Source organism: Onthophagus taurus, chromosome 1, assembly GCF_036711975.1.
Source record: "Onthophagus taurus isolate NC chromosome 1, IU_Otau_3.0, whole genome shotgun sequence".
In the NCBI taxonomy this organism is placed as follows: Eukaryota; Metazoa; Arthropoda; class Insecta; order Coleoptera; family Scarabaeidae; genus Onthophagus; species Onthophagus taurus.
In genome coordinates, this window is record NC_091966.1 from 35004837 (window position 1) to 35032311 (window position 27475).

The 27475-nt window shown below is 33.5% G+C and overlaps 2 protein-coding genes across 2 annotated transcripts in view; both read left to right on the forward strand.

Annotated features, from left to right (window-relative positions):
- LOC111425786 (L-lactate dehydrogenase-like) overlaps positions 1–27475 on the forward strand; it is a 158352-nt gene that overhangs the window by 117619 nt on the left and 13258 nt on the right. The window contains exons 3-5 of the mRNA XM_023060032.2: positions 2132–2271; positions 15212–15329; positions 22384–22557. Of these exons, the coding sequence (XP_022915800.1) occupies positions 2137–2271; positions 15212–15329; positions 22384–22557 (427 nt within the window). The 5' untranslated portion in view covers positions 2132–2136. The remainder of the gene's footprint in view (positions 1–2131; positions 2272–15211; positions 15330–22383; positions 22558–27475) is intronic.
- On the forward strand, positions 14203–14852 carry LOC111425790 (uncharacterized). Its single transcript, XM_023060041.2, has 2 exons — positions 14203–14332; positions 14393–14852. The coding sequence occupies exons 1-2, from the start codon at positions 14261–14263 to the stop codon at positions 14678–14680; spliced, it is 360 nt and encodes a 119-aa protein (XP_022915809.1). The 5' UTR covers positions 14203–14260; the 3' UTR covers positions 14681–14852.

Here is a 27475-nt window from a genome sequence, read left to right on the forward strand (position 1 = left end):
AGTCCAAATGAAACAATAAAAAACGAAAATGCCATCTTCGAGGTGAAGTGTCCAGCGAATTTCAAGAGCTTACATCTATTCAACGATGGCAAATTAAAATTTTCTAAAGATTTTTCTAGTCAGGGCTGTTTTATTTATTACACTATTAGCCATATTTTGTATACTTCAATCATTATTTAATATTATTATTAATTAGGTATTACATATTATTTCATTTACTTATACAAGGTGATGCAGACCATGCAGTCCATTTTTTAAACAGAAATATTAAAAAAGTTCGAATGAAAAGTAATAATATTCATAAAGGAACCACATTTATTCAGCTATTTTTTCTTTAATTTTTGTAACTACCTGTGTTTTCAAATAAAATTACTTACACGGTTACTCTGAGACACCTGTACATCAAACGAACGCATAATAATACAACAAAGATATAATTTATAAATGTTGTACCGAACTTTTCACATTCCCTGTATTGCAAATATATCTATTTTAATATAAAATGAAGTTATAAATGTTATTTTCGTTTCAAAATGATATAAATGTTTTATTGTTGTGAACCAAAATACTTAAAAAAACAAACGTAGTAAAAAGGTGGGCTACGACTACGATTATTAATAAAAAATCAAAATAATAAATAAATTGGAAAGTCAATAAAAAGATTGATTGTAATTCGTAATTAAGAAAAATTGTTAATAAACAATAATATTTAGAAGAAGTCGTTTAATTTCTTCATTAACAACATCGACGAGAAAAAGAATCGTAATAAAATAAACACGATGTTTTTTTAATCTATAAAGGGTCGGGCCTAGTAGAAAATAAACTCCGCCTCGTTGCTTCCGAACGTCCGTCGTCTGCGCCCCTCAGAAACTGACCGACCTGGTAAAGTGGGCTCTTAACGCTACCTTCTTAACGTTACGCGCAATGTCCCGCAACGTTCTCGACTTCTTCGTCGACGTTCACTATCTTTTAGATCGCCAAACGAATCGAATATAACTTTCTGTGCAATCGCTAAACTATGGGGCTCCGCAAGTTGGATTTCACACGCCGTTATAAAACTCTTTACTTTGCTTTTTTTACCGCTTCAATCGATTCGATCAGATATACAGCATCTTAAAGAAGATATTTTCAACTTGGAGTGGTGCAAAAATGATTCCTTAATATTCAACGAAACGAATTTTCTGTTTCATGAATTTTTGAAAGTGATCGAAGTAAACGTAAACTTGAATGTTAAGTTGAAGAAAATTTAAGAGAGGCGTCGGAATGTTTGTTCAAAGGGGGGGCCGTAACGTCATGGTGAGCGCATAAATTTTAACGTAATGACGGTAATTACGAGCGAGCGCATCGCGAAAATTGCTTACTCTCCAAAGGGAACGTCGTGGGACCAGACCTTGTAACTTGTATGAGTGTGTCTAAGACTGCTTCTCTTCTTCTTCTTCTTCTTCTTTAGCTGGTCCACGTCCGGCGATCGCGTCGTGTACGCGAGATGATGTATGTGAGCACACACGCCCGCAGCAATATTTATGCGCCAGCACACGGGGTGCCGTCGTTATTAAGTGTTTTTGCGCGCGATTTCCAACACAAAACTGGAAGCCATATCAACATTTTAAAACACCCCACATCTTCTCTTTACTGCTATTTTTCTGTGTATTTCTACCTAACTATCAAACTTAAAAAAAATCTTTTAGATGATGTATCCTCGAGTATGAGTCATTTTGTACTTGTACATGTTGTACAATTTGATACGTCAGCCAAAAGAACAACTACAAAGCAGCCAGGTAACGTTTTGAGACGAGTCTATAAATTGTGTAGAAACGACGAGCCCTTCGCATTTAATTACACTCAGGGTACATTTCTGTGGAGTTAATCATTCCCATCATTGCGCGGTTACTTGCATTGCGCACGGTCTGGTTCTCTGTAGATACTTCCCTTGGTTCTTCGCCCAGCATTACTTCGCGCATGCGACCGACATGAAGAAAATAGTTATCTTGGGTCATTTAATCTACATACTTTGTACACATAGGTGTGCAAGTTGGAATGGCTTGAATTACTTATTTCCTTTTGAAGAAGTAATTCAACTACTAAATACACAAATATTTTGTTAACGATCCTTTTTTCATTATTGTTTTAGACAAAATGATGACCACAACTGTAAAAGCCCTCATGACGCATGTAGCGCCTGGGCTGCATTCAACAAGATGTACGAACAAGGTGAGCGTTATTGGAGCCGGAACGGTCGGAACAGCGATTGCTTTTTCTTTGCTGGCGCAGGTGAGATGTAACAAATTGAATTATTACCCCTTTTAACTATGAGAAAGGCAACGTCGGCTTGTCTTAATAAACGCGACGCGAGGTCTTTTCTGGTATTTGAATTTTACGACCCGTTGTCTGTTTTAAATATCCATATAAATTTGTTCACAGACAAACTTCCCAAGTTTGTAACAACTTTATTAATGTTAAATATAGTTATACTCTCGGCGACTTTGTTGACATTTCCAAATTGAAACATTGTGGTTTCTTAGAAAGAAATAGTAATGTTTTTAAGTGTGGTTTTTAATGTGAAATTTTTTTATGTTTTTCTTTAAGGTGATTACAAATATTTATTTAAATGATTTTTTTCAAAATATATAACAATGTATATTGTTTGCCATTCATAGAAACATCAAAAGCTCAACTTAATTAGTGGTGATAAAATTGTTAAAAAAGCAGAAACATGTGGGGATAGAGAATCTTATCCCAAGTAGATTTCTTACGACCACTACAATCTTCATAAGTCTCACCTCCATAAACATTATCTTCCCAGCACTTCTATTGTTTTGTATAACATTTAAGAACCATGAACCGACCAGTTTTAAATGCCCACTCAAAGCACTCAGCAGCAGACGCAGAACAGAGTACTAATACTTTAAAGCAAAAAGCATAGCTTTCAACTTTTGCCAACTCCAAATATGATCTGTCTGTTTAAAACAGTTCCTTTACTGCTGCAAGTAATCTAGAGTTCATATTTCTCTGTGGTATTGATAATAGTTAATGAAGTCAATGAAGTCTTCCTCAACACCAATTGATCTACTATCAGTTTTGTCCATGGGTGGAGAAAAATTTTGTAGGTTGTAGAAATTTTCTAGAGGTTTTGTACTTTAAGTACATAGTCAACCTCCCTTCTAGGAGGAAAGGGTATTTATACTACTACTAACGACACCCGAAATATACCACTGGTGCTGGGATGACTTACGGTCTTATAGAATCATTCTGTAAACAGTATGTACATTTTCTTTTCTGGATACACCTGATTGGGCATTCCACTGTAGCATGTTTAATTACTTTAGTTTATGGGTATTAACGCATTGTGTGTCCCACTTAGAAACAGTGGTTTGCTGTTGAATGTGTACAGGGTGGTTCAAATTCGATGTCCGAATAGGCTAACTCGAAAACTATAAGAGTTAGAAGAAAAGTAGCTGACATGTCATGATCTCGTTTTTCAAGAAACTGCTAATGCCGAAAACCTCATAGCGCTATCGTCTTTTGTTTTTCCCCTAGAGGCCAAAATTGAAAATATCGTAAAACCCGCAAATGTAATTATCTTGGTTATTATTATCGGTGGAGTATTATAACTCAGACATTATATGGACACTTTTTTACAGAGAATTTGATGACGTAGTCAAAAAAATTTTGTCGGTTTTAGATTTTGAGATATTATCACAATTTTCGTTTTTTTAAATGAAAACAACCACTGATATTCGCTTAATAAATTCGTTATTTTTTTCTGATTACAAAAATATAGGGTTTGACAGGTCTATTTCTTATTGTTTTAGAATAAAACTAAAAATAAACTTTTCTTTTAGTGTCGTCGAAGAAATTAAATTACGGTTCTATAACTAAAAATTAAAAAATAGTATATTAAAAAACAAGTTTCGTAAGACACGTTTGAAATGCACGAATTCAAGTTGAAAAACGAGTGGCGAAGCCACGAGTTTTTTAATGAATGAGTGCTTTAAGTCTTATGAAACGTGTTTTTTATGCTATTTTTTGTAATTCGCGTTTTTATCCTTTTTTTTCTCAAAAATAAAATAAATTTTGACAATGTAGGGAAATAGGTATGTACCAGTTGGTAATACCGTAACACTTGAAAATAGAAATTTGAATTGACAATTAGAAACTGTCAAAACACAAAATGTATTCACCTGACAAAAATGTTTCATGTACACCTCCCAAAATAAGAGAAATTGCTCAGAGTTCAATGTCCTCATCATTGTGGACCTTGTATTCGATGCTAACAACGTGTTTAAACATCCATAGACAAACATTGTCACATTGACAGCTAGAAAAATTAATGACCCAATGTCACCAACTTGAACTGGTTCCATAAAATGTTACTAAAATCTCATTACAGCATCGAATGCTGTAAGGAGTCTCATTACAGCACCCGTTTGAGTACTGTTATAGCTTTCATTACCGTCGCGAATTACAAAAACATATTTTTGATATTTGAAACAAATATATTTGTTGAACTGTTTAATTTATATATGTTTTACACAAAAGTTGGAATAGATTGCATTATTTCACATTTTTTATTACGATTTAATATTACTTTAAATTACTTAATAAATTATCGATGGATGGCGCTCATGTTTTTTTTTTTTTAATTCAAATAAACATAGTAGCATTTGTTTGTATTCAAAAGTTTTCTGAAGTGTCACTTTAAAAATCCTGTTTTTAAGATCAATTACGAAAATTTTGAAAAGTTTGACATGTTAAAAAATGATTTGTTTTTAAATACCAGAAGTTATCTTCGTATTTAATTGTTAACTTTTAGATTTTACCTACCGCCCCGTAACTTACAGGAAACTGTAAATTTAATTTCGTCGACGACATTAGATGGAAATTTTATAAAAAAAGTTTATTTTTAGCTTTATTCTAAAACAATAAGAAATAGACCTGTCGAACCCTATATTTTTGTAATCAGAAAAAATAACTAATTTAATAAGCGAATAATCAGTGGTTGTTTCCATTTAAAAAAAAATTTTCATGATATCTCAAAATCTAAAACCGAAAAATTTTTTTTGACTATGTCATGAAATTCTCTGTAAAAAAGTGTCCATATAATGTCGTAGTTATAATAGTCCACCTATAATAATAACCAAGATAATTGCACTTATTGGTTTTATGATATTTTCAATTTTGGCCTTTAAGGGAAAAACAAAAGACGATAGCGCTATAAGGTTTTCAGCATTAGCAGTTTCTCGAAAAACGAGATCATGACATGTAAGCTACTTTTTTTCTAACTCTTACAGTTTCCGAGTTTGCCTATTCGGACATCGAATTTGAACCACCCTGTACTTACATTGCCTTGTGCTTCAAGTCATTAGTAGTACATATTTCATAGATATTTCGTGTAATTTGATTTTTGCCGACCTTAAAATCTTTCTGACCTCGTTCTACCATGGTAAGTTTGTTGGTATACTGGAAGCGTAGATGATACAATTTATGTAGGGGCGCTACCATTAATGTGATATCAATCCAAAATTTGTCAACACATTGAAGCTTAAACATTGTATTTTTCATGAATAAGCCGAGATCACTTGCGGGCGCAGCTCTACAATTAATATGGTATCAACCTCAAACTGGTCACTACATTGTAGCGCCTCGTCCGCAAGTGATCTCGGCTTAATAAAGCGAAATCATACATTCTCTACCTTAAACATTGTACTTTTCATTAATAAGCCGAGGTCAATACATTGAAACGCTGTACATACATTGAAGAATTAAGAAATGAGTTGAATGTTTTGATCTTGGGCTCATTATTCCAAATAATAGCCTGGGATTGCTTAAAGCGGCATTTAATCTGAGAAAGCCTATGGATTAAGGAAACGAGTAAGGATATGATAGAAGCAGTTTTCACGATAATACTGTTAACCAAATACGAACAGGTGCAGGGAGAACTATTGAGTGAATCAGAAAATGAATCAGATCTTGATAAGCACAACACAAAAGATGAGAAAATATAACTAAGATTGGTGTCGAACTATCCGCAGTGAAGAAATTCCTTTCTCAAAGGAAGTCAAATATCTAGGATTAATCCTAGACGAAACCCTCTCATGGAATGGATATTTGCAGGGAGTTTAACACAAAGGATAGTTTAGTATCCTTGTGGACTTGTCGTAGTCTTTGTGGAAAAAATTGAGGTCTTACCCATGAAAGACTATAATGGATCTATGTGACTGTGGTTTGACCTGTGATTACATACGGAGCAGTAGCCTGGTATAGGAAAATCCGATAGACTTCAGTTATCAGTAAACTTTCACGAATTCAACGAGTTGCTGGATTGGCAATCTCTGGTGCGATAAGCACAACGCCAACTCTAGCAATAGATGTTTTGCTTGGCCTATCTACTTTGCATATGCATATAGAGAAAGTGGCTAGAACTACCATTTACAGATTTAAGCAATATGCTCAAAACAGTATCCTACCAATGGGCTGCGGAATAAGCACCGACATTGTGCTATCAATATCGTCAGATTTGGCTCACTATCAGTGATTAATGCTTGATACCAGATTCAGCTGGTGAAAGGCAGTCCTGAATCGAAAACGAAAATTCTCTAGTTCAGGCAGATATTTGCATGTTCACAAATGGATCAAAAACGCCGGAGGTGGTCAGGACAGGAGGCCAGACACTTTGGATTAAACAAGCTTACAGCCTGGGTACATACTGTACTGTATTCTAGGCGGAAGTTTTTGCTATTGAGATGGGTGTTAAAATACTTCTTGAGAGAGACAAGAGATGACAGTACGATTTTTCTCCGACAGTCAACCCGCTCTCCAGACGCTGCAGGCTGTGAAAACGGTGTCGGCTCTGGTTAATGAATGTAAAACAACTTTATATACACTGAGTTGTGATAACAGCGTTTCTCTGATCTGGGTCCCAGGTCACTCTGGGGTTTGCTGGCAATGAAGCGGTAGATGAGCTAGCACGAGAGGGCTGCGCTAAAGCGTTTGTGGGGCCCGAGCTAGCAGTTGGTGTATCATTTGCGTTGGCCAAACATAGGATTGGACTGTGGGCTGAAGAGAGCCTACTGTAGACCAGTTCTTCTAGAATGAAGTACGCTAAGTTCTTTATTCACTGTCAAAACTGTCAAACCCGGGAATATTTTAGTACTTGCCTAGCCGACGATGTTGAATGCCAACTATATGCGGAGGACGAGGAGACGGTTGAGCATGCTTTATACCACTGCGCTGCTGTTAATCGTATCAGATTCTCGATTTTTGTGTCGCAGTTTATCTCCCCAAAGGATCTGAATGACTTTTCACCGAGCAAGGTATTAATGTTCGTCAAGAGCATTGGACTGCACGGTGAAACTTGATAACGTTATCTATCGGGGTACAATAGATCCTAGGGTCGCGGTGCAAGGTTGGTTGGTCTACAAAATATCTTGGAATATCAAAAAGTCGAAGTTGCAAAATTTGGATTAGAATTTGAATTTATGAGATATTAAATGATGCAAACTCTTTATCACGCATAGCTAAGTCTTTGGATTCATTTATCTTGATGGTAATTTGATTTTTATTAATAAGTAGTACAGTCTCTTAACGTACGATTAATGATTTTGTACAATAGACCTTTTAATGAGAGCGTATCTTTTTGGAAAAGCCATCGACATGGTTAATCACACAATATTTCAGTGTGGCTCGTTCTGTATATTAGTGATACTTACTACGGTGTAGGTATTTGATGCCTTATTTAGGCAACTTGGCTATACATATATCATTTATATGAATCATCATGTCATCATAACATTGTACTGTTTCAACTGTTTTAACTGCCTAATATGCTAATGTATGCTGATGGTTTAAAGATCTTTTGTCGAATACCTTGCCCTAATTACTATAGTCCTTCAGTATGATTTTCTAATTTAATGTTAATACCTAACCCAACCCAACCTGGTTTATAACAATTACAACATTGAGATGAATTATTACAAAGTTATATGAATAGAGGTACTCCCATTCCAGACTTGAGAGTGATACGTATTATACATATTCAGCACCTGGAAAAGCTTGAATTTATCATAAAAGTCATTGTCGATTTCAATTACATACGTACTTTGAAGATGCTTTATTCCTGTGCTGACTAGGACTTTGCATACTCTTTATTTAGCTTCCTGCGTTTCAACCATAAACCTTTTTCAATGTTATTCTCCTTTTATCTTATTTATTAACTTGTGTGTTTCGGCCAGCTATTTATCATGAGGAAAAAGATATGACATATTTTTCAAAAAAGTATCCATTTCTATAGAATATAAAGTGTTTCACCTTAATACATAACATACCATCTCTGCTCATAAATAAATAATTTAACCAAAAATAATTAGTGATGTAAGAATATAAAAATTTAAAAACAATTTTAACAAATAACCCCAAAAAGGAAAATTAATTAATCTTCGTGTAAAATCTGAAATGTAAATCTGCAAAGATCCTATCAACATTATTTCATATTTTACGAGTCGCGCGGTTTTCTCGCGTAATTGCGCGTCTCGCAAACAAGTACATTAAAGAGCTTTAATGTCGGGGTTTTTATCGCGCTTTAAGATCTTCGCGTATTATTTACAATGTGTTCGTTTCGGGAAGGACACCGCACCAAGACAAAACGTCTTGGTTTCCCTTTCCTCTTTATTTCAATAATAATTATAATTAATTAAGCGCTTTGTCCTTCGTATTTACGTTTCCTTTTATTGAGTTTCTCTTAACGCTGCGTTGCTCGCTGCTACTCCTCGAATTACCAACAGCCCAAACGAGAGGAATTTTAATGGTTGACATTTGTTTGTAGCGCATCTTGTTGGTCGCGGAATTAAATTAGCATTTGAATAAGCGGCATAATTCAATTATTAATGATCGGGGACGGACTTGAACGGATCGAATTAATCTGTGTGTCAACCACGATAAAGACTTTGTCGTTCGAGTGGGTTGGGAATTTACTGCTTCAACTTCTTTTTTTTTTGAATATAAAAAAAGTAATTTCTTTAAAAAAATTTTACTTAAAACATTTTTTGTCTTCTTTGTTTATTGAAAAGTAAAAAAAAGACGAGGAAACATGTCACGGTTTTTCTGTGGCCGTCGATCGTAGATATATTTTAAATTACAAATGTATGAATAATAGTCGGTCCTGTTTGGTTGGCGGTTCGAGAAGATTACACGATTTCCTTCTTCGTTTTCTATATAAACAGATCTTATCCAACGTCCGTCTTTTGCTCTTCCCTTTTCTTTTTTTCTCCCGCCACCGCGCCGCGCCGTCCTTCGCCGTTTAAAGTCTGTTGACTTAATCCTGACAGAAAAATAAATGACGTTTCGAATCGAAAGACGCCGGCCGCGTCCGTTCGCTATAATATGCAAATCGTAACGCGTTATTAAACTTTAATTGACACATCCACTTCGTTATACCGATCTCTAAAATATGTAACAACGGGATTTTTAAATTTAGAATTTTTAAATAAATTTTAATTGAAGCTTCGTTTATACTAATAAACTACAAGACTTTCAAAAATACTTTTTTTAACATTTGTTGTTATAATTCGATTAAATTGACCACATAATTTCCTATCATTACGTGTATAGAATGTTAAAAATCAACGTTATTTCGTTTTATCATGTTTAACCATGTTTAATATCATGCAAAAGAAGCACTTATATGTATACAATTCGGATTATAATCGGTGGTAATTTCACTATGCATAACAGTCCAATTCAGAAAGGTTTTTATTAGTGATGGAACGGATAGTGATTTTGCGAAAAGCCGGATACCGGATATTTGGCATCCCCTTCGGCCGGTTATCCGGCATATCTATCCGGCCATTATGGTTATAATTTCTGGTACATTTCTGAAGTGATACTCTACATTGCCACATTATTGCGATATTTGAATAAAAATGAAATTAATAAGAAAGCTGATAAGATATGTCAACTTATTTGGATCCAAGATACAAAATAAACTTTTTTGATGCTGATTTAATTAACGAAACAACTCTAAAAAGAGGATACGTCGTTTTCTCAAAAACTAAAAGTTATTTTTCAAAACGGATTGGTTCATTTGAAAGAGGACACTTTTATTAACACTTTGGGAAATTTTCATACTCATATTCCAAGAACTGGATTTTATACGAATTTTTAAAACTTAATCGGCGAAAATTGAATAATTCGAAAAATTGTCGATTATTTCAAAAATTTATTTCTCAAGAACTGAAAGTGATTTTTCAAAACGGCTTTTTGCATTAAAAAGAGGGTACTTTAGTTACTAATTGGTGATATTTCCACAAAGATTCTTCAAGAAATTAATTGTATAGCGAATTTTGAAAATTATCGATGAAAATTGTAACATCGAAAATTTTATCAAAACTTCAAATATTGTTTTCTCAAAAACTAAAAGTTATTTTTCAAAACGTGTTGGTTCATTGGAAAGAGGACACTCTTATTACCACTTTGGGAAATTTTCAAACTCATATTCGCAGAAGTGGATATTATACGAACTTTTAAAACTTAATCGGCGACAATTGCAAAATTCGAAAAAATTGTCGATCATTTCAAAAATTTATTTCTCAAAAACTAAATGCGATTTTTCAAAACGGCTTGTTGCATTAAAAAGAGGATACTTCAATTAATAATTGGTGATATTTCCACAAGGATCCTTCAAGAAATTAATTTTATAGCGAATTTTGAAAATTATCGATGATAATTGCAACATCAAAAACTAAAAGTCATTTTTCAAAACGGGTTGGTTCATTGGAAAGAGGACACTTTTATTAACACTTTGGGAAATTTTCAAACTCATATTCGAAGAAGTGGATATTATACGAATTTTTAAAACTTAATCTGTTAAAATTGCAAAATTCGAAAAAGTGTCGATCATTTCAAAAATTTATTTCTCAAGAACTGAAAGTGATTTTTCATTAATTTTTTTAATTTTAAACGGATTTTTGCATTAAGAAGAGGATACTTTAATTAATAATCGAAAGTGATAACAGCGACAGTTCTGTTAGTAATGAATGTGATGATGAATTACAAGCGAAGAGAAGGAAACTAGACGAAACTGCAACAAGAGATTTTATATGTCGTATTGGGATTGTTACAATGAGGTTGCTAAAAGATAAACCGGATATAAATAAAGTTGTATTCAATGAAAAAAGTTCTATTGGGGTGGAACTTGATTATTATCTGCAGTGTCCAACACCTAAAAGAGATACTAATTCCTGTGAAACGTGGAGTACTAAGTAATAGGTTTTTAATATCAATTCCACCACTAGTTTTTATAAACATTAATTATTTACTGCATACACCTGACTAAACCGTGTGATTAAACCAAGTAAGAATAATGATAAATTCGTTATTGGTATGATTGCGTTTATGTGATGTATTAAATAAAATGATGTCAGCCACTAAGTTATCATCGAGTGAGACTAATAAGAAATAGTTAGTATAATTATGTAAGTGTATGTATGTGATAAGATTTAGGATATAGAACACTCATATTACCAAAAATATACCCATACCAGCGTACAACCGCATTAGCATATATTCGCGCAACAGTTTTACAAGAGACCTGGAGAGCAAGAGCCTGGAGAGTTTCGCCTGAGACTGGTGTCAGTCTTTCCATTTATACAAAGGGAAACATTCCGTGAAACAGACACGAAAGAAGGTGAGTCACCAACTAGAGCAAGCGTTCTGGTCTGTGATAACCACCAAGCCAATATGATCATAAATGACAATATGAGAATTGCTTATGAAGAAAACTACATTGGAGTCTTGTCTCTGGTTGGATATTGTGTACTGGTTGCTGGATCACAGGCTTTAATGAATGTAGCAAGTCAATTACAGGACATCACGAAAACATACTTCTCATGTTTACTTACACAGTGTTCGAACGCCATTTAGAGAGAACTAAAAAATGTGTACTTCTTCACCCATCATTTGATCACAGTTTTAACATCTCCTTTGAAATACAAAATATCTTGTTGCATACACCTCCTTTCCATCTCCAATTGTAATTGTAAGTCCTTTCTACCATTTTTCCTTTAGCCAATAGATTGTTTACGCAGGCGTTTAATTTCCGAGCCAGTTGTTAAGAGCTGTCATTTTTCTCATCTATCCCCGTCATGTCCTCGTTGGTTGGTAGGCTTTTCGCTGGCTCTTCCTGAAATTGCCTTAGCTTATCTCCATCCTGCAGCAATTTGGTGTTAAATTTTAGTATGAATATCCGATATTCTAGCCCTTATTCCCGATCTTCGCAGGTAATGTTTCTAGTCTATGTTTGCTTTTCTGTTGATCTTTATGTTGTATTATGTTTTTTTTTCGAACTGGATGCTCCCCACCATCATACCCTTCGAGGCTGCAAAATAACTCCGTTCTCATTGCTTTCTTCGTGAAGGTTGTAGTTTTCTACTTGTTCGTGGTACTGTTGTTCCTTCTTATTTTGCGTTGAAATCTGCAATTTTGATTTTGATCTCTCATTTTTATGTAACTAACTTCTTGGATAGTGGTTATGGCAGCTTTATACTTTTTTGGGATATTGCCTAGAGTTTGGAGAGCTCTGTTCCAATATAGAGTCCTCACGTTCCAGAAACACAGCATTAAGTTATTATTCTCTGAATCACTATTTCTTGGAGTCTGTCGTGTGGTTTCTACTTCGATGTTCCTGACTATTCGTTTTTATGGAGTTGATTTTATGTTGCGAATACCATACTGTTCAAAACCGCCTACAATACCTTTTACGAAAAAGATTCTTTAAGAGAAATTTGTCCACCATCTGGCATAATTGACACCGACAGCCTCTTTGTAATTTTCACAACAAGATTACAGAACAGATGTGATTTAAAATGTGTACAAGTTTACAACACCAACCCAACCCAACTATCATACATAACATTTCCTTTCAGACAATGTCAAAAATGGTATCTGCCATGATGAATTCCAAAAAGGGATTTCTTCTAGTAAACTCGTCGTCTAACTATGTACTGGTTAACAAGCATAACTTTGAGGGTGACTTGAATGGGTGCGCAAATGGGAACGCATTCGGCACGATTTTACTATAGAATACATTGGTCATTGTCGGTTAAAAAATTCAATGTTTTTCCTTCACACCGCTTGCAAAACTCTCCTTTCCATGTAAAGTAAGTCGATGTTTCCTGTAAATGGCAACAATAATTTTACGAGATGTTTCAAAAGATCTTGTTCTCGTATTCCTTTCAGTGTTCCTTTATGTTAGTTCTCCACAACTTCGCAAACATTTTTTTCACCAACTGTCCAATTGAATTTAGTGCTTTGACTGCTATTAATTTTCGTACAAGGTCTTGGCCGACGTCTTCCACTTTTACCAATGGCATTTTGTAAATAACTGCTTCTACTTCACACAAGATTTCTACTTTTGGTACTCGAGTTGGAGAGACATAGATATTTAATTTCATTCCTCTAATAAACAAAACCTAACTTTGTGTTTTTTTGGCGTTTCTGAAATTCTTGTTATGTCTCATCCATGGCATATCAACTTTATCCAAGTCGTTCTGTCCTGATCTGGAAAACACTTTTTGACCTGCTTCAGAAATTAGTTCAAAAATGCCAAATCGGCAGAAAATTTTACAATAATTTACTACACTTACTTATTACAAGAACACTTACTACAACAAGCAGAAAAAATATTAAAAAATCAGTGGCAAAAAAATTTCTTCGATGTTTATTAGTACCCCTATGACACAAGACTTGCTGATGTATGGAATGTTATGGGTATATACAATCTTGGATAAAACTGACGACAATCTTTATCAAATTGATACAAAGAATGGAATTTCAATGGAAGTCTAAGTGCTACTCTATTAAAATTAGTGTAGAGTCTTATTATGTATTACTTATTTCTTTCTTTTGGAGGTTTTACTTTTTATAATGTGACATCTGATTATGTCAATGTTTTGATTCTTACTTTACTTACTGTTTTTCTATTATATAAATTAATTTAAATTAAATGTAATATTAATTTTACATATTTATCCATTTATCAATTGCATATAAATTTAATACTATAACTAATACAATTTTAAACATATGGTTCATTGCAGATATAAATCTGATATTGTCCAAATTTTTTTAAAAAAATTTTCCACCTTTGATAATAATCCTATTTTTTCTTTGATAACGATCTACTTACCTCAACCACACGTCCACTTTAAAAACGCAACAAAATAGCCAACAAACCACTATACAAATCACTCCCAAAAAGTACACAACCATGAACTTTCAAATTATTTTAACTCTTACGTTAATGTATTTAACACTTTGTTATTCAAAAAATGTTCCTCATGTAAGTATTAAATTACCATTCAAATTAAAAATTTGAAATAAAATTTTTGAAATGTTTTAGTTTAAAGCTGAAGACGTCGGATTAATTGTTCACGAAGCTGATATGCCACAAGATCTCCAAGATTTTGTTGTAAAAACAATGAAAGATGGTTATTATTACTATTACATCAGCGTTTGGCAAATCGCAGCTTACATGCATACTCAATTACAAAAGAATTATAAAAATTACACTTGGTTGGTTTCCGCAAATTACGAACAAATAGCTTATCCTTATTATCACAAAATGTTATTATCCCCAGCAATTTACGATCATTATTATTTAGTAACAGGGTTATTATTAGATTGTTAATTTTTTCCAAAAAAAAAAAAAAACTTGAATCAGTTATCTTGTTTTTCATCAAAATCGGATGAAAAGATATTATCCCAATTATCAGAAAAGATTATCATTTATAAGTGTTTTTTATAATTTATATCATAAGTGTTATTTAGAGAGGAGGTCATTAAATAATTATTTGAAATAATTCGGCTTATTTTTTTTACCTTTTTTTAATCAGTTTGTAAGACAAGGTCTTTAAAATGTGAGTTGCACGACTCGTGATGTCGAAGAAGGTGTCGCTTTCCATCGACTGTGAAGAAACCGCGATGTTCAACGCCGATAACACGATGTTACGACGTCCGTAACATTTTCTAACGGTAGCTCTTCGAAACGAATAACTCCAAGCAGACGATTTGGAATTAATTCGAATTCAAAGTTTTCTTATCGCGATTTAAATACAGATTTTGTAACCAGTAACAAAAAATATAATTATTTTTAGTAGCATCTAAGTTCAAATTCATTTAAATCAGATTAAAATAACTTTTTTGTTAATTTATTTTACAGAATATCACGTCCGAATTGGTGTTGATCGACAAGAATGAGTCATTAGCCCGAGGTGAAATGTTAGATATTCAACACGCAACGATGTATTTGAACAGTCCTCAAATCTCCTCTAGCTCAGGTATTGTATTATTCGTATTATGAGAGGAATAAATTAATTCCCCACGAAGAATGCATTCCCGCGATCGATCGATCGATTCGATTTGATTGAACATCGTGAAAACTCTATCTAAATAAACGAACTATACCCGTCTATATACATCGCTCGAGATTGTGTGTTGTAGTTTCTGTGTAGCTGTAAAATGGGTTACACGGAACGGTTGTGTACCTGTTAAGTGGTTTTCCTTATAAGAAAAACGAATAATGTCTTATTCATTTAATGATTGGTTTGTTGATTAAAAAAAGTATGTGGACTTAAGATTTGTTGGATACTTTTTGAAATTGTAAACAATATTAAGGAATTGTATATTACATTAAAACATCAAATTTGTTGTTTTGGTTAAATTGGATATTTAATAGTTAAAATTATATGTGAGAAGTATGTGACTAACATTTACCGGATTCTTTTATCACCCAAGTAATTGTAACTATAATCTAATTTTGAAATAAACAATAAAGTTGTTGCGTTTTAGAAATAGACCCGTCACATCGAGTATTTTATTTATTTTTCATAATGGCTATAATAAATAAACCACAACGCAAAGTCTTAAACACCGTTATGGTTTAATTATTGTAAAAGAAAGGAAAATTATTTTTAAATAAGGTTTCGTAAGTTTTTGCTTTATGAGTGGCAATAGATTTCGTGAGATGGCGCAATTATATATAAAATTACAAATATTATGTTGTAATACATAATATTACTATAATTAATATACTATAAATACACATTTCGATATCTTATTGAATAGGTTGAATATAAGAAATTAATTTGAAAAATAGTTAAGTTCCTAAAGTGTAGTTAGTGTATAGTATCGCTTTAGCTTCAAATCTACTTTATGACGCCGTGCTTCGAAATTACTGATTACACAAACGATATCTTCTAAAATTAGCGAACACCATCGTCATTAGTGCTGGTTCAGAACATAAAGACTTTTCAGAATTTTGTACAATCTATCTCAAAATACTTTGAGTTTAGTTTTTATTAACAATACCTTTTTAAACACAATCTCTATCCTAATAATGGCAAATGTTATCTAAGATATATATTAAATCTATGCAAAAACACACACCAAAGTTGGCACAAGATAGAAACTATTCATACCACTGCACTTTAGTGTAAATCTGACAAAAACTTTATTAATCAAAATTCTTGCGCAACTCATGACAGAAGGCTGAATCATAGAAATAACTCCATTTGGGTATTGTATTTTCTTCAACAAACGTCTATATTTCAATATGGTAATCCAATTCAAACTTGGGTTGGGTTAGGTTGGGTGCTATAATTATAAATCATTTAATTTCTTCTTCTTCGACGATAACCCTAGACTTGTGTTCTCCAATCATTGTTGCGCTTTTGTCGAGGATGTCCAACAGTACTTTATTGCTTAGTGGTGGTCGCTTTAACAGTAGCTTTCCATTCTTAGCGATCTTGACCTATTTGTTGATCCACCCTGAATAAGTGCTCGTTCCAGCCTTTTCTTCTCACCTGCCTCCATCGCATTTCATCCATGGTTTCTTACTCATCTCAAAAATCGCTGCTTCCACGAAGATCATCAGCGAATTAACCATTATTGTTCTCAAGATTTTCATCTCATTTGTAAGGTACGGTCGTTTTGTTTATGCCATCTCCACCCTTGTTTTCCCCGTATATGTCATCACAGGTTTCACCCATGCATATTCCTGATTTTATTTCAGTCAACATACAGTTGTTTACCCAAATTGTGTGCTTTGCACACCAGGGATTCTGGTTATTTTGTTGAATTGTTGCTTTACAATTTTCCTTAGGTTCTCGTATGTTGAAATAGCAATACCTAAATAATTAAATTCCAATAACTGTTTGATGATCTTGTTATTAATTACTATTTTACATCTACGAGGTTCTCTTGATATCGTTATGGTCTTGCTTATTGAGATTTGCATATTTAATTCTTTAGCTGCAATGTTAAATGTTTGTGTTAACCACTGTAGGCCATCTTCACTATCAGCCATTGGGCAACATCATCTGCATACTACACAACCTAGATTTTTTGTCCATTTATACTGTAACCATACTTCACTTTGCATAATTTGTCTACATTTCTAATGATGAGTAGATTAAACAAGGGCTGATTTTGTCACCTTGTGATGTACTTGTCTGCAACATCCACTTGCTCTGATATTTGTGCAATGGTTTTGATTATTGTTGTATTACAAGTGTTAAGTTGTAGTATCAGTATATTGATTCTTTCATCACGTTTGTCGTCCGTACTCTATGGAATGCGTTGGTTTGATTAGATGCTTTGTTATAATCTATTTCTTTTTCAACAACCTATTTCAATAATGAGTATGTTATGAATGGTAGAGCGATTTATCCTAAAACTTCGTTAATTTTCACTCATTTAGTTTTTATTAGTGATATGTTGACACAAGAGTCAAGTGAAGCGAGCTTAGTCCATTTTTCAACGGATTTCTATCTGATTATGCGGTTTCCTTAACTTCTCTTTTTGATGCTCTCATTTCCATATTTTCTTCTATTATCCGTACACATCATTCTCCATCTAGTTAGTAAATTTCTTCCAATGTTTTCCTTTATTTCTCTTATCATATTATTCACTTCGTTTCAGGTTTCGACATACTTTATTTAGTGTCGAGTTGTCTTGGTTGATTTATATTGTAGTTGTGCTTTTTTGTGTTCTTGCACGAATTCCTTTACTTAGAATTGCTATAATTATAAATCATTTAATTTCTTCGACGATAACCCTAGGCTTGTGTTCCCAATCATAGTTGCGTTTTTGGTCGAAGATGTCCCTTATTTAGCTTAGTGGGGGATCCTGGTGGTCGCTTTAACAGTAGCTTTCCCTTCTTAGCGATCTTGACCTATTTGTTGACCCACCCTGAATAAGTGCTCGTTCCAGCCTTTCCTTCTCACCTGCCTCCATCGCACTTCATCCATGGTTTCTTACTCAACTCAAAAATCGCTGCTTCCACGAAGATCATCAGCGAATTATCCATTATTGTTCTCAAGATTTTCATCTCATTTGTAAGGTACGGTCGTTTTGTTTATGCCATCTCCACCCTTGTTTTCCCCGCATATGTCATCACAGGCTTCACCCATGCATATTCCTGATTTTATTTCAGTCAATATACAGTTGTTTTCCTTTATTTCTCTTATCATATTATTCACTTCGTTTCAGGTTTCGACATACTTTATTTAGTGTCGAGTTGTCTTGGTTGATTTATATTGTAGTTGTGCTTTTTTGTGTTCTTGCACAAATTCCTTTACTTAGAATTTTTTTTTTGCTTAATTTATTTCTTAATTTTTATATTAGCAGAATTTTTTTGACGCATAAATGCTCAATTAAGAGTTCTTTATTATTCAGAACATTCAACTTATTCACAGTAGCATTTAAAATTGCTAAGAAATGTTTTAATAATGTTGCTAAAAATCTGTCATCTATGATTTGCAATGTACCAATCCTTCATTTTTGTTACAAAACATGAAAGAGAATATTTTAAATAATTTCCTAAGGATAAAAAAATGATAAAAAAGTTTGTGCCTTACAGCAACAGATTGAAAGTTGCACAAACGTTAAAAAGTTACGTACAGTCCTTATTGAATATGCATTTTATCTTTGAAATCTGAATCAAATATCAAATAAATAGATGTATTGTTTCTCGATCAAGTCTACGTTAAATTTCTTTCACGCCTACATTAAGTCTCTATCAAAATTACATCGAAACAATTCCATCTACATCATCTTTGCATCAAGACTTTAACATATTTCTGTCATATCAGATTTGTATGCAGTCCACTTTTCTATCAATACTACATCTAGGAGATATTAACTAGATAAATTATGCCTCAACCAAATCTAATTTAATTCTATTTTATGTTTACATCAAATCTTTATCGTAACAACACCAACAAGTTGGTATAAATTCTATCTTCGTAAAAACATCAACATATATCATTTAGATATAGGATCTACATCAAGGGTGTATCTAGGAGTGTTATGCTCCATATACTTTAAATCTCATTATGCTTACATCAACTCTTCATCAAGACAACACCCTATAAAATCTATATCATCTCTGCATCAAGTTTTCACCTTTTTTCCAAATCTGCCAAAATCAAGTATTCATACTCCATCCCATCTCTACAGGATCGATAGGAATATTACATCTCGTTGATGATATATCATAACTCTTTCGAGAGTACATAAAAAAATTTACAGCCCTAATTCTTTAAAATCTGCAGTAAATACTACTTACTACTTACTGCATAAATGCAGTAAGTTTCCATAAAATCTACTTTCAATTTCTATCACTCAAATCTACCTACATTATGTCTGCGTCTAGATAATTCTATATCATTTCTGCATCAATTTTTCACCAAATTTGTATTTAGTCTAATCTATTCAGAATGAAGTCTCCATGTAGGCTGTATCAATACAGCATTATATCTCTATCCGGGCTTCATCAATATTACATCTAGCAGTACATCAAGACTCCATTAAGGTTTCATAAAATCCTCAAACACTTTTTTTCCAATTTTGTGCAAAAGTAAGTATTCCATCAAGATTAAAATTACACTAGACCACATTTCTATTGGTTCTATAACAATACTGCATTTATGAGTGCATCATAAATTCCTCCAGATTACACAAAATCTTCTGATGATTCTTGGTCGATAATAAAGATAATTTGTGATTTACATTTTTTTTTCTGAAACCATAACTCCTGGAGAAATAAAATTTGAGGAGTTTACCTCACAATACATCATATTTTCTACTTCTTTGTCGTTAATTCACGCCGATCTCAATAAACCTTACATCTTGCATATTTATGAATTAGAATGTCATTTTCACACGATCTTAGATTGAAATGGATTGAATGAACACAACTTTATATATCAAAAAGAAAATAGTCTTCCCATAATTCATCAAAAACAATAAGATTTATTTGTAGAGAATAATAACCATTACGTTTATTATCGTAGAAGTAATCATTATTATTACGTTTGTAGACCATTTCCTTTCAACTGTTATATAGTTCCTTTTCAAAACCACAATTACGTGTATTTTTTGAAACCACCACATTCCTCCGGAAATTATTACGGTGTGTACCACTGCGAATCCACCATTTTTAAACCTATTCTTATAAATCTCTTTGACTTTTAGAAGAAATTTGTACTAAAGAAAAGAGTTTAGAAGTTGAGCAAAAAAATATGCAGAAGACAGGGTATTATATAGTATTATGTCCGGGACAAGGACTTCGTGCGCAACGGGCATATTCCTTCCGTCGCCGCCGATCGTTGTTCCCATTCTCCAGTTCATTCTTTTTCTTTACCCCGAGACCGTCTCTCTTTCTCTTCCTTTCGTTCGTCTCGGCCGCGGCGGTCCCGCGTCTTTTTTGCTGCTCTTCTGCTTCTCCTTTATTATTATTTTGTTTTTTTCGTTCGTTTGCTTCTTCGTTCCGTCCGTGTCCCATTGTGTTTCGGCCGAACAATGCGGGGCGCAATTATTTTACGTCATAGCCCGCGCCCCGTACGGGATACGGGATTTATTTAGCACACACGGCCACGTATTTATTGACCACCGGGGGTTCGAAAATCTGATCCGAAAGTGGTTGTTGTTGTCGTCTGATTGATGCTAATACCTTCCGAACAATTTCTCCCACAAGAAATAAAGAAAAAAAAAGTGTTTGCAAAAAAATTTAAGATAACAATTGGTGTGCCCATTAATCAATTCGTTTGGGCTGCGAAGACGAAAGGGAGAAGTGAGAGAGTATCGTCGAGGGGCTCCTCTCCGGACAAAACACATTGTGCGACCCGTTGAAATTAAATTATCACGTTGTCAACGATAAATAAGCGGCCCAATAACCATTAATCTCAAAATGAAATTACTAGGTGCGTGTAAGGCATTTTTATCGCGCGAGGCGTTTGCACGCGAACCAACGACACAAGAAGAAGACAACAACGACAAAGAAGAAGCCAACTGAGACGACGAAGAAACTAAACCAAAAGCTAACTTGGTGGTGGCAAAGAACAAGGAAGAAAACCAAATCGTACGACGAAGATGAAGAAAGTTAAAGAAGAAGACGAAGAATTGGAAGATGAAGAGGAGAAGGAGTTGGACGTCGAGGTGACTCTTGATGTCCACATCGCGAAAGCGGAGCGAGCCCCTGGAGCCGCCGAGCATTAATGCTAATTAATGCAGAAGCGTACCGCGGACGATATCCAATTCAAATGAACCGGAGCGAAGAGCGGGTTATGTTAAGGAGGAGAAGAACACGGTACGCGCCGGAGAAGAGATACGGAAAAAGGTGGACTTGAGGCTGTTCAAGCTCTTGAGGCGTTCGAACGCCGCAGGTGAACTCCTCGCCCTTTTCGTTACTACTACTACCACGTTCTTTTTAATCGCGCGCGCCACAACCAACGAACGAAGGCGAGATCCTCCGGACAGTTTGTCGGACAACGGCGAGAACTTGCTTGACAAAGCACTTGTAAATATTCTTGCGATTTAAAACCGGGCAGATAAACTCTACCCTGCTGGCTAAATACAAAAAGGAGGAAAGAAACGGGGCGCACCAAAGACGACAACGACAACGAAGAAGACGACGAAGCTTCGGAATGTTTCCTACGTGCTCTTTACATTCCAATTCGAATAAGTTAAATTACACTTAAAATATTTTTTAAATTAAAACGAAATGTGAAATGTAATTCTGCTTGTTATGTAGTTCTGTAAATTGGTATAATAAATTTACATTTATATAAGAAATAATTTGCTTCTTTTCCTTTTAAGCTTAACACTAATATTTACCAGATAACTTGGTTCGGAACACTTGTTTATCTTGACGTTTATGAATTATTACTAATAGCACCCGTTTTATCTTTAGTTTAAGATCTAAACACTTGCATATTCAAGCAATTATTGGAAATAAATCCTCTTTTTTTACATTAACTACCTACATACATTTGCATTCAACATTACAATAATTTCTTAAAAGAATTTATTTTCTTCATTTGTTTCTTTTAGATTATGCAACTACGCACGATTCGAAAATTGTTATAGTTACTGCTGGTTCGCAAAACGTCGGAGCTGGAAAAATAGAATGTACTGCAAGGCAGAATACGGATATTTTTAAAGAAATCATTCCAAAAGTTGTTACCCAAAGTCCTGATTGCATTTTAATCATCGTTTCACAACCAGGTGTGTTAACATAATATAAGGTAGTATTTTAGAAACTTATATTTTATTTAGTTTAAAATTCTTAGCAAATAAAAGATAATACGATAATCTTGGAATCTTAAAGAATCCATCTTGAATAAAACTTCAACTCATTTTTCTAAGCAGCAATTATTACATTCCAACGGCATTCTACGTTCTTCGTTACACATCGTTTCTTGATAAAACAGATTAGCATGGTGAAGCTCATCTGAACTTATGCAAATAAGTTATTACACAACTCTTTGATTAAAGTTACTGAAAAAACCAAAATCTTGTCATACAAATCATACAATCATGTTCCAGGTTTTTATATGTACTGTTCGCAAATGTTTGTAAAATTTATTATATTGAAGATTTATGTCTTGCCTAAAAAAACATTTATGTCGACAAAAACAGATTTCACATATCAGTGGTTAAACTCAAAGGATGATAAGCTTCAAGCGGTATCTTATTATGAAACATGGCATTAAATTATGGACTAGGTGTGATGCTGTTAGTGATTATGTTCAGGATTTCAACAAAATAAAGACATTGGTTTTATCGAATTTGGCATATTTGTTCATAAACTAACTGAGACTGAATTTTGCATCTACGAAATCTCTATTTTAAATGATATACTGTTTTCTGTTGCAAAAACATATATTGCAAATAGAAAAAATACAGCAATATTTTCAGAATGTTGGGAAAGATGTTGCAGAAAGATGGGAAAGTGAAATAGTTGAGGAGATAAAGGTATACTAGATAGGACACTAAGGATGTTTTACTGGTGAGTATTTCCATGACTGTACTATTAAGACTATATAAAGAAAACTGGAAAATGCTACATCAAAAGATATCGATTTACCCAGAAGTAGTGAGATCACGTCAAATATGAGAAATTGCTTAAAAATAGTTTTTATTTGGTACTAACGCACCTTTGTGTCTTTGTCGCATAAACATTTCATGCCTCCTTATCTAATGGTATGACGGAATGATGAATAACGAAGACATTAAAATATATAATTACAGACTTATCAGAGCTAAACAAGTTTCAAGCATCAAGGATGATGGAGAAATCTTCAAATCCTTCTCCTGTATCATTTCCCTGCTGGTGTTGACGTAATGTCATTTCTACTCAGTGCTCTGAATGTCATATTGAGGATATTCAATCAAACATGGCTAAAATGGCTAACTCTGTGAATGCATTGTTTTAGGAGTATGAAGCTACGGCTATTGCCTAAGCATGACGCGTATACGACGAAAGGTTCCAGCGAATCACATCTCTTTAGCAACGGGGGTGGTCACATTACCTTTTCGCAATTGCCGTAGATCATGATGAATTAATTCTGGTTTGCCGAAGTACTATATCACCCGGGCAATGTGTGAAATGGACTAGAATTCGACTGCATTGCCGAAACGGATCCATATGTGTTTGGACTCTGGGTATATTAGGAATAAGTAGATCTTCAACTGTAGTTGCATTTAATATTAGAAATAAATTTAACCAATATTTTAACTCTGAAGCCGCTCCAGTACCATAACAAAGAGCAATGATTAGACTAGACAAACGAAATTTTTCAGTTTATATGCAAACAGCTATTCTACATAGTTATAAGCATAAATGTTTCATACAGTTCCTTATATTTTTGCACAAAATAAATTGTCTTTTATTCATTTACTTTTCCATCTCATATCCTTAAATGTTTAATGCTTACAAACAGCATTAAATTAATGTCCCAACTTGTCCAATCCGCCGCGGTACCTTCCTTTCTTTTTTGATGAAAAGGATAGGAGACCAACACGATTTGTCGATTTCTGGCGTGTGATGTAACCTGCTGGTTTAGATGTCAATCATGCGCATTGTTTTAATTCTATCCGTTTTTTTTTTGACGAAACGGAATGGATCACATCGGAAATCAAGTGAGCGACAACCTAAGTTCTGTTATTAAGATACGTTAAAACAGCTACTCTGCGATGTCGAAGCTTTCGCCGCAGCTTTTTACATCCACCTTTTCCCAGGAAACACATTTGAATTAATTTCAAAATTTATTTGATGATAAAACGAGAGCAGAAAAAGACAAATATACCAACTTACCAAAATAAAAGAGACTGACTAACCAAGGAGCTTGTCAGGCAAATTATGGAAACTCGAGCTAATATTCCGAGTACTTTAAAATAGGTGATAAATGGATTCAAGGATTATGAAGTTGAACCAAAACAATCTGCACCACTTATCCACAGACAAGAAAATAGCCTGGCAAAGGCTACGAAGATCTTATTTGTGTCCTCGAAATTATGAAAAAATATACGCGTTTTCTGCAAAATTTGTGAAAATTTTGTTATTGGAAATAAAGCTAAAACTAGACATTTGAAGGCTATCCAATGCGTCTATTAAAACACTGTTTGACATTTTGAATGGCATGTAGCAACCTTCTTCAGAAGGTTTTGGAAGCTTTTTCTCTTGGATTACACGTATTGGTATCTGACGTTTATTGCAGAATGCAGAAATCTCCTTAGCAATTGGGGTGGATACATTACCTCCTTGCTATAAGGGTAGATACAGGTACCGGGAAAAATGGCTGAGAATTCGACTGCGTTGCCAAAACGGATCTATTCGTGGTTGTACTATCATGTACGTGCTTAACCCTCAATAACTAAAGCCCCGTTTGATTAACTAAAGAATTAAGTTATCATGTAGTGCTATCATCTCTGAATACATTTTTACCATCATTTTTATCAGATGTTCCCCTTCTCCTTAGCCTCTTCAGCAATCTCCTTCTATTTATTGTACCTAATACACCAACAATGCGCAACTTCCTTCTCTTTCTTAGTCCGCCTGATTTGTTATTAATCACCTCAAATTTAGGATTCTCTTATATATTTCATCCTCTCTCCTCCTTATCTGTGTTAACATCTTTCATTGTTTCACCTCTGCTAACTCCTTCCAGCTATACCTCAATATTTTTTCCAATATTTTCCTTTTCTGTTTCACCAAATTCAACTCTTCTTCCTCCTCCAGCTTATTCTCTAACTCTTCCATCCTATTTCACTCCATGTCCCTAAGCTCTGCTCTACTCTACCCTTTTTCATCACTTGCACAATTCTCTCCGAGGTTATACATAAAACAATCCTAGCATATACACCAACACTCCACCTAATCCGTAAACCCAAAGTAATGGGTAATGTAAAATCCAAAGATTACAACATCGCGCATGAATGTTATTTAATTATTTAGGTATCTCTATAATAAATATGTAATATATGATAAATCTTTATAATGTTGCTGGTGAATTGTAAAGCTTAAATGGTATTCTAAAGATTAATATTGATTAACCGAAGTTACAAATAATATAAACTTGATTGGATGTACTGATCGGCAAGATATTACCATGTTCCAGTTAATGTCCACGGTTTTACAGAAAAACTCGAAAGGAACCAAAGCGAACATGTATCAGCATCATACCATAAGGTTACATTTATGGTTTATCAACAATTAATTATGCAGAATGATGCCTTAATGAGACGTTCAGGACCAGTTTAAACCTAGCAATACATGGAATTAATATATTTTTATGTTATTTATATTAATTTCGATGTTGCAATTTTCATCGATAAGTTTCAAAATTTGCTATAAAATTAATTTCTTGAAGGATCCTTGTGGAAATATCACCAATTATTAATTAAAGTATCCTCTTTTTAATGCAAAAAGCCGTTTTGATAAATCACTTTTAGTTCTTGAGAAATTAATTTTTGAACTATTCAACAAGTTTTTCGAATTTTGCAATGTTCGCTGATTAAGTTTTAAAAATTCGTATAAAATCCATTTCTTGGAATTTGAGTATGAAAATTTCCCAAAGTGTTAATTAGAGTGTCCTCTTTCCAATGAACCATACCGTTTTGAAAAATAACTTTTAGGTTTTGAGAAAACAATATTTGAAGTTTTGATAAAATTTTTGATGTTGTAATTTTCATCGATAAGTTTCAAAATTCGCTATAAAATTAATTTCTTGAAGGATCCTTGTAGAAATATCACCAATTATTAATTAAAGTATCCTCTTTTTAATGCAACAAGCCGTTTTCAAAAATCACTTTTAGTACTTGAGAAATAATTTTTTGAAATAATCGAAAATTTTTTCGAATTTTGTAATTTTCGCCGATTAAGGTTTAAAAATTCGTATAACATCCATTTCTTGGAATATGAGTATGAAAATTTCTCAAAGTGTTAATAAGAGTGTCGTCTTTCCAATGAACCATCCCGTTTTGAAAAATAACTTTTAGGTTTTGAGAAAACAATATTTGAAGTTTTGGTAAAATTTTCGATGTTGTAATTTTCATCGATAAGTTTCAAAATTCGCTATAAAATTAATTTCTTGCAGAATCCTTGTGGAAATATCACCAATTATTAATTAAAGTATTCTCTTTTTAGTGCAAAAAGCCGTTTTGAAAAATCACTTTTAGTTCTTGAGAAATTAATTTTTGAACTAATCAACAAGTTTTTCGAATTTTACAATTTTCGCTGATTAAGTTTTAAAAATTCGTATAAAATCCATTTCTTGGAATTTGAGTATGAAAATTTCCCAAAGTGTTAATTAGAGTGTCCTCTTTCCAATGAACCAACCCGTTTTGAAAAATAACTTTTAGTTTTTGAGAAAACAATGTTTGAAGTTTTGATAAAATTTTCGATGTTGCAATTTTCATCGATAAGTTTCAAAATTCGCTATAAAATTAATTTCTTGCAGGATGCTTGTGGAAATATCACCAATTATTAATTAAAGTATCATATTTTTAATGCAACAAGCCGTTTTCAAAAATCACTTTTAGTTCTTGAGAAATAATTTTTTAAATAATCGACAATTTTTTCGAATTTTGCAATTTTGGCCGATTAAGGTTTAAAAATTCGTATAAAATCCATTTCTTGGAA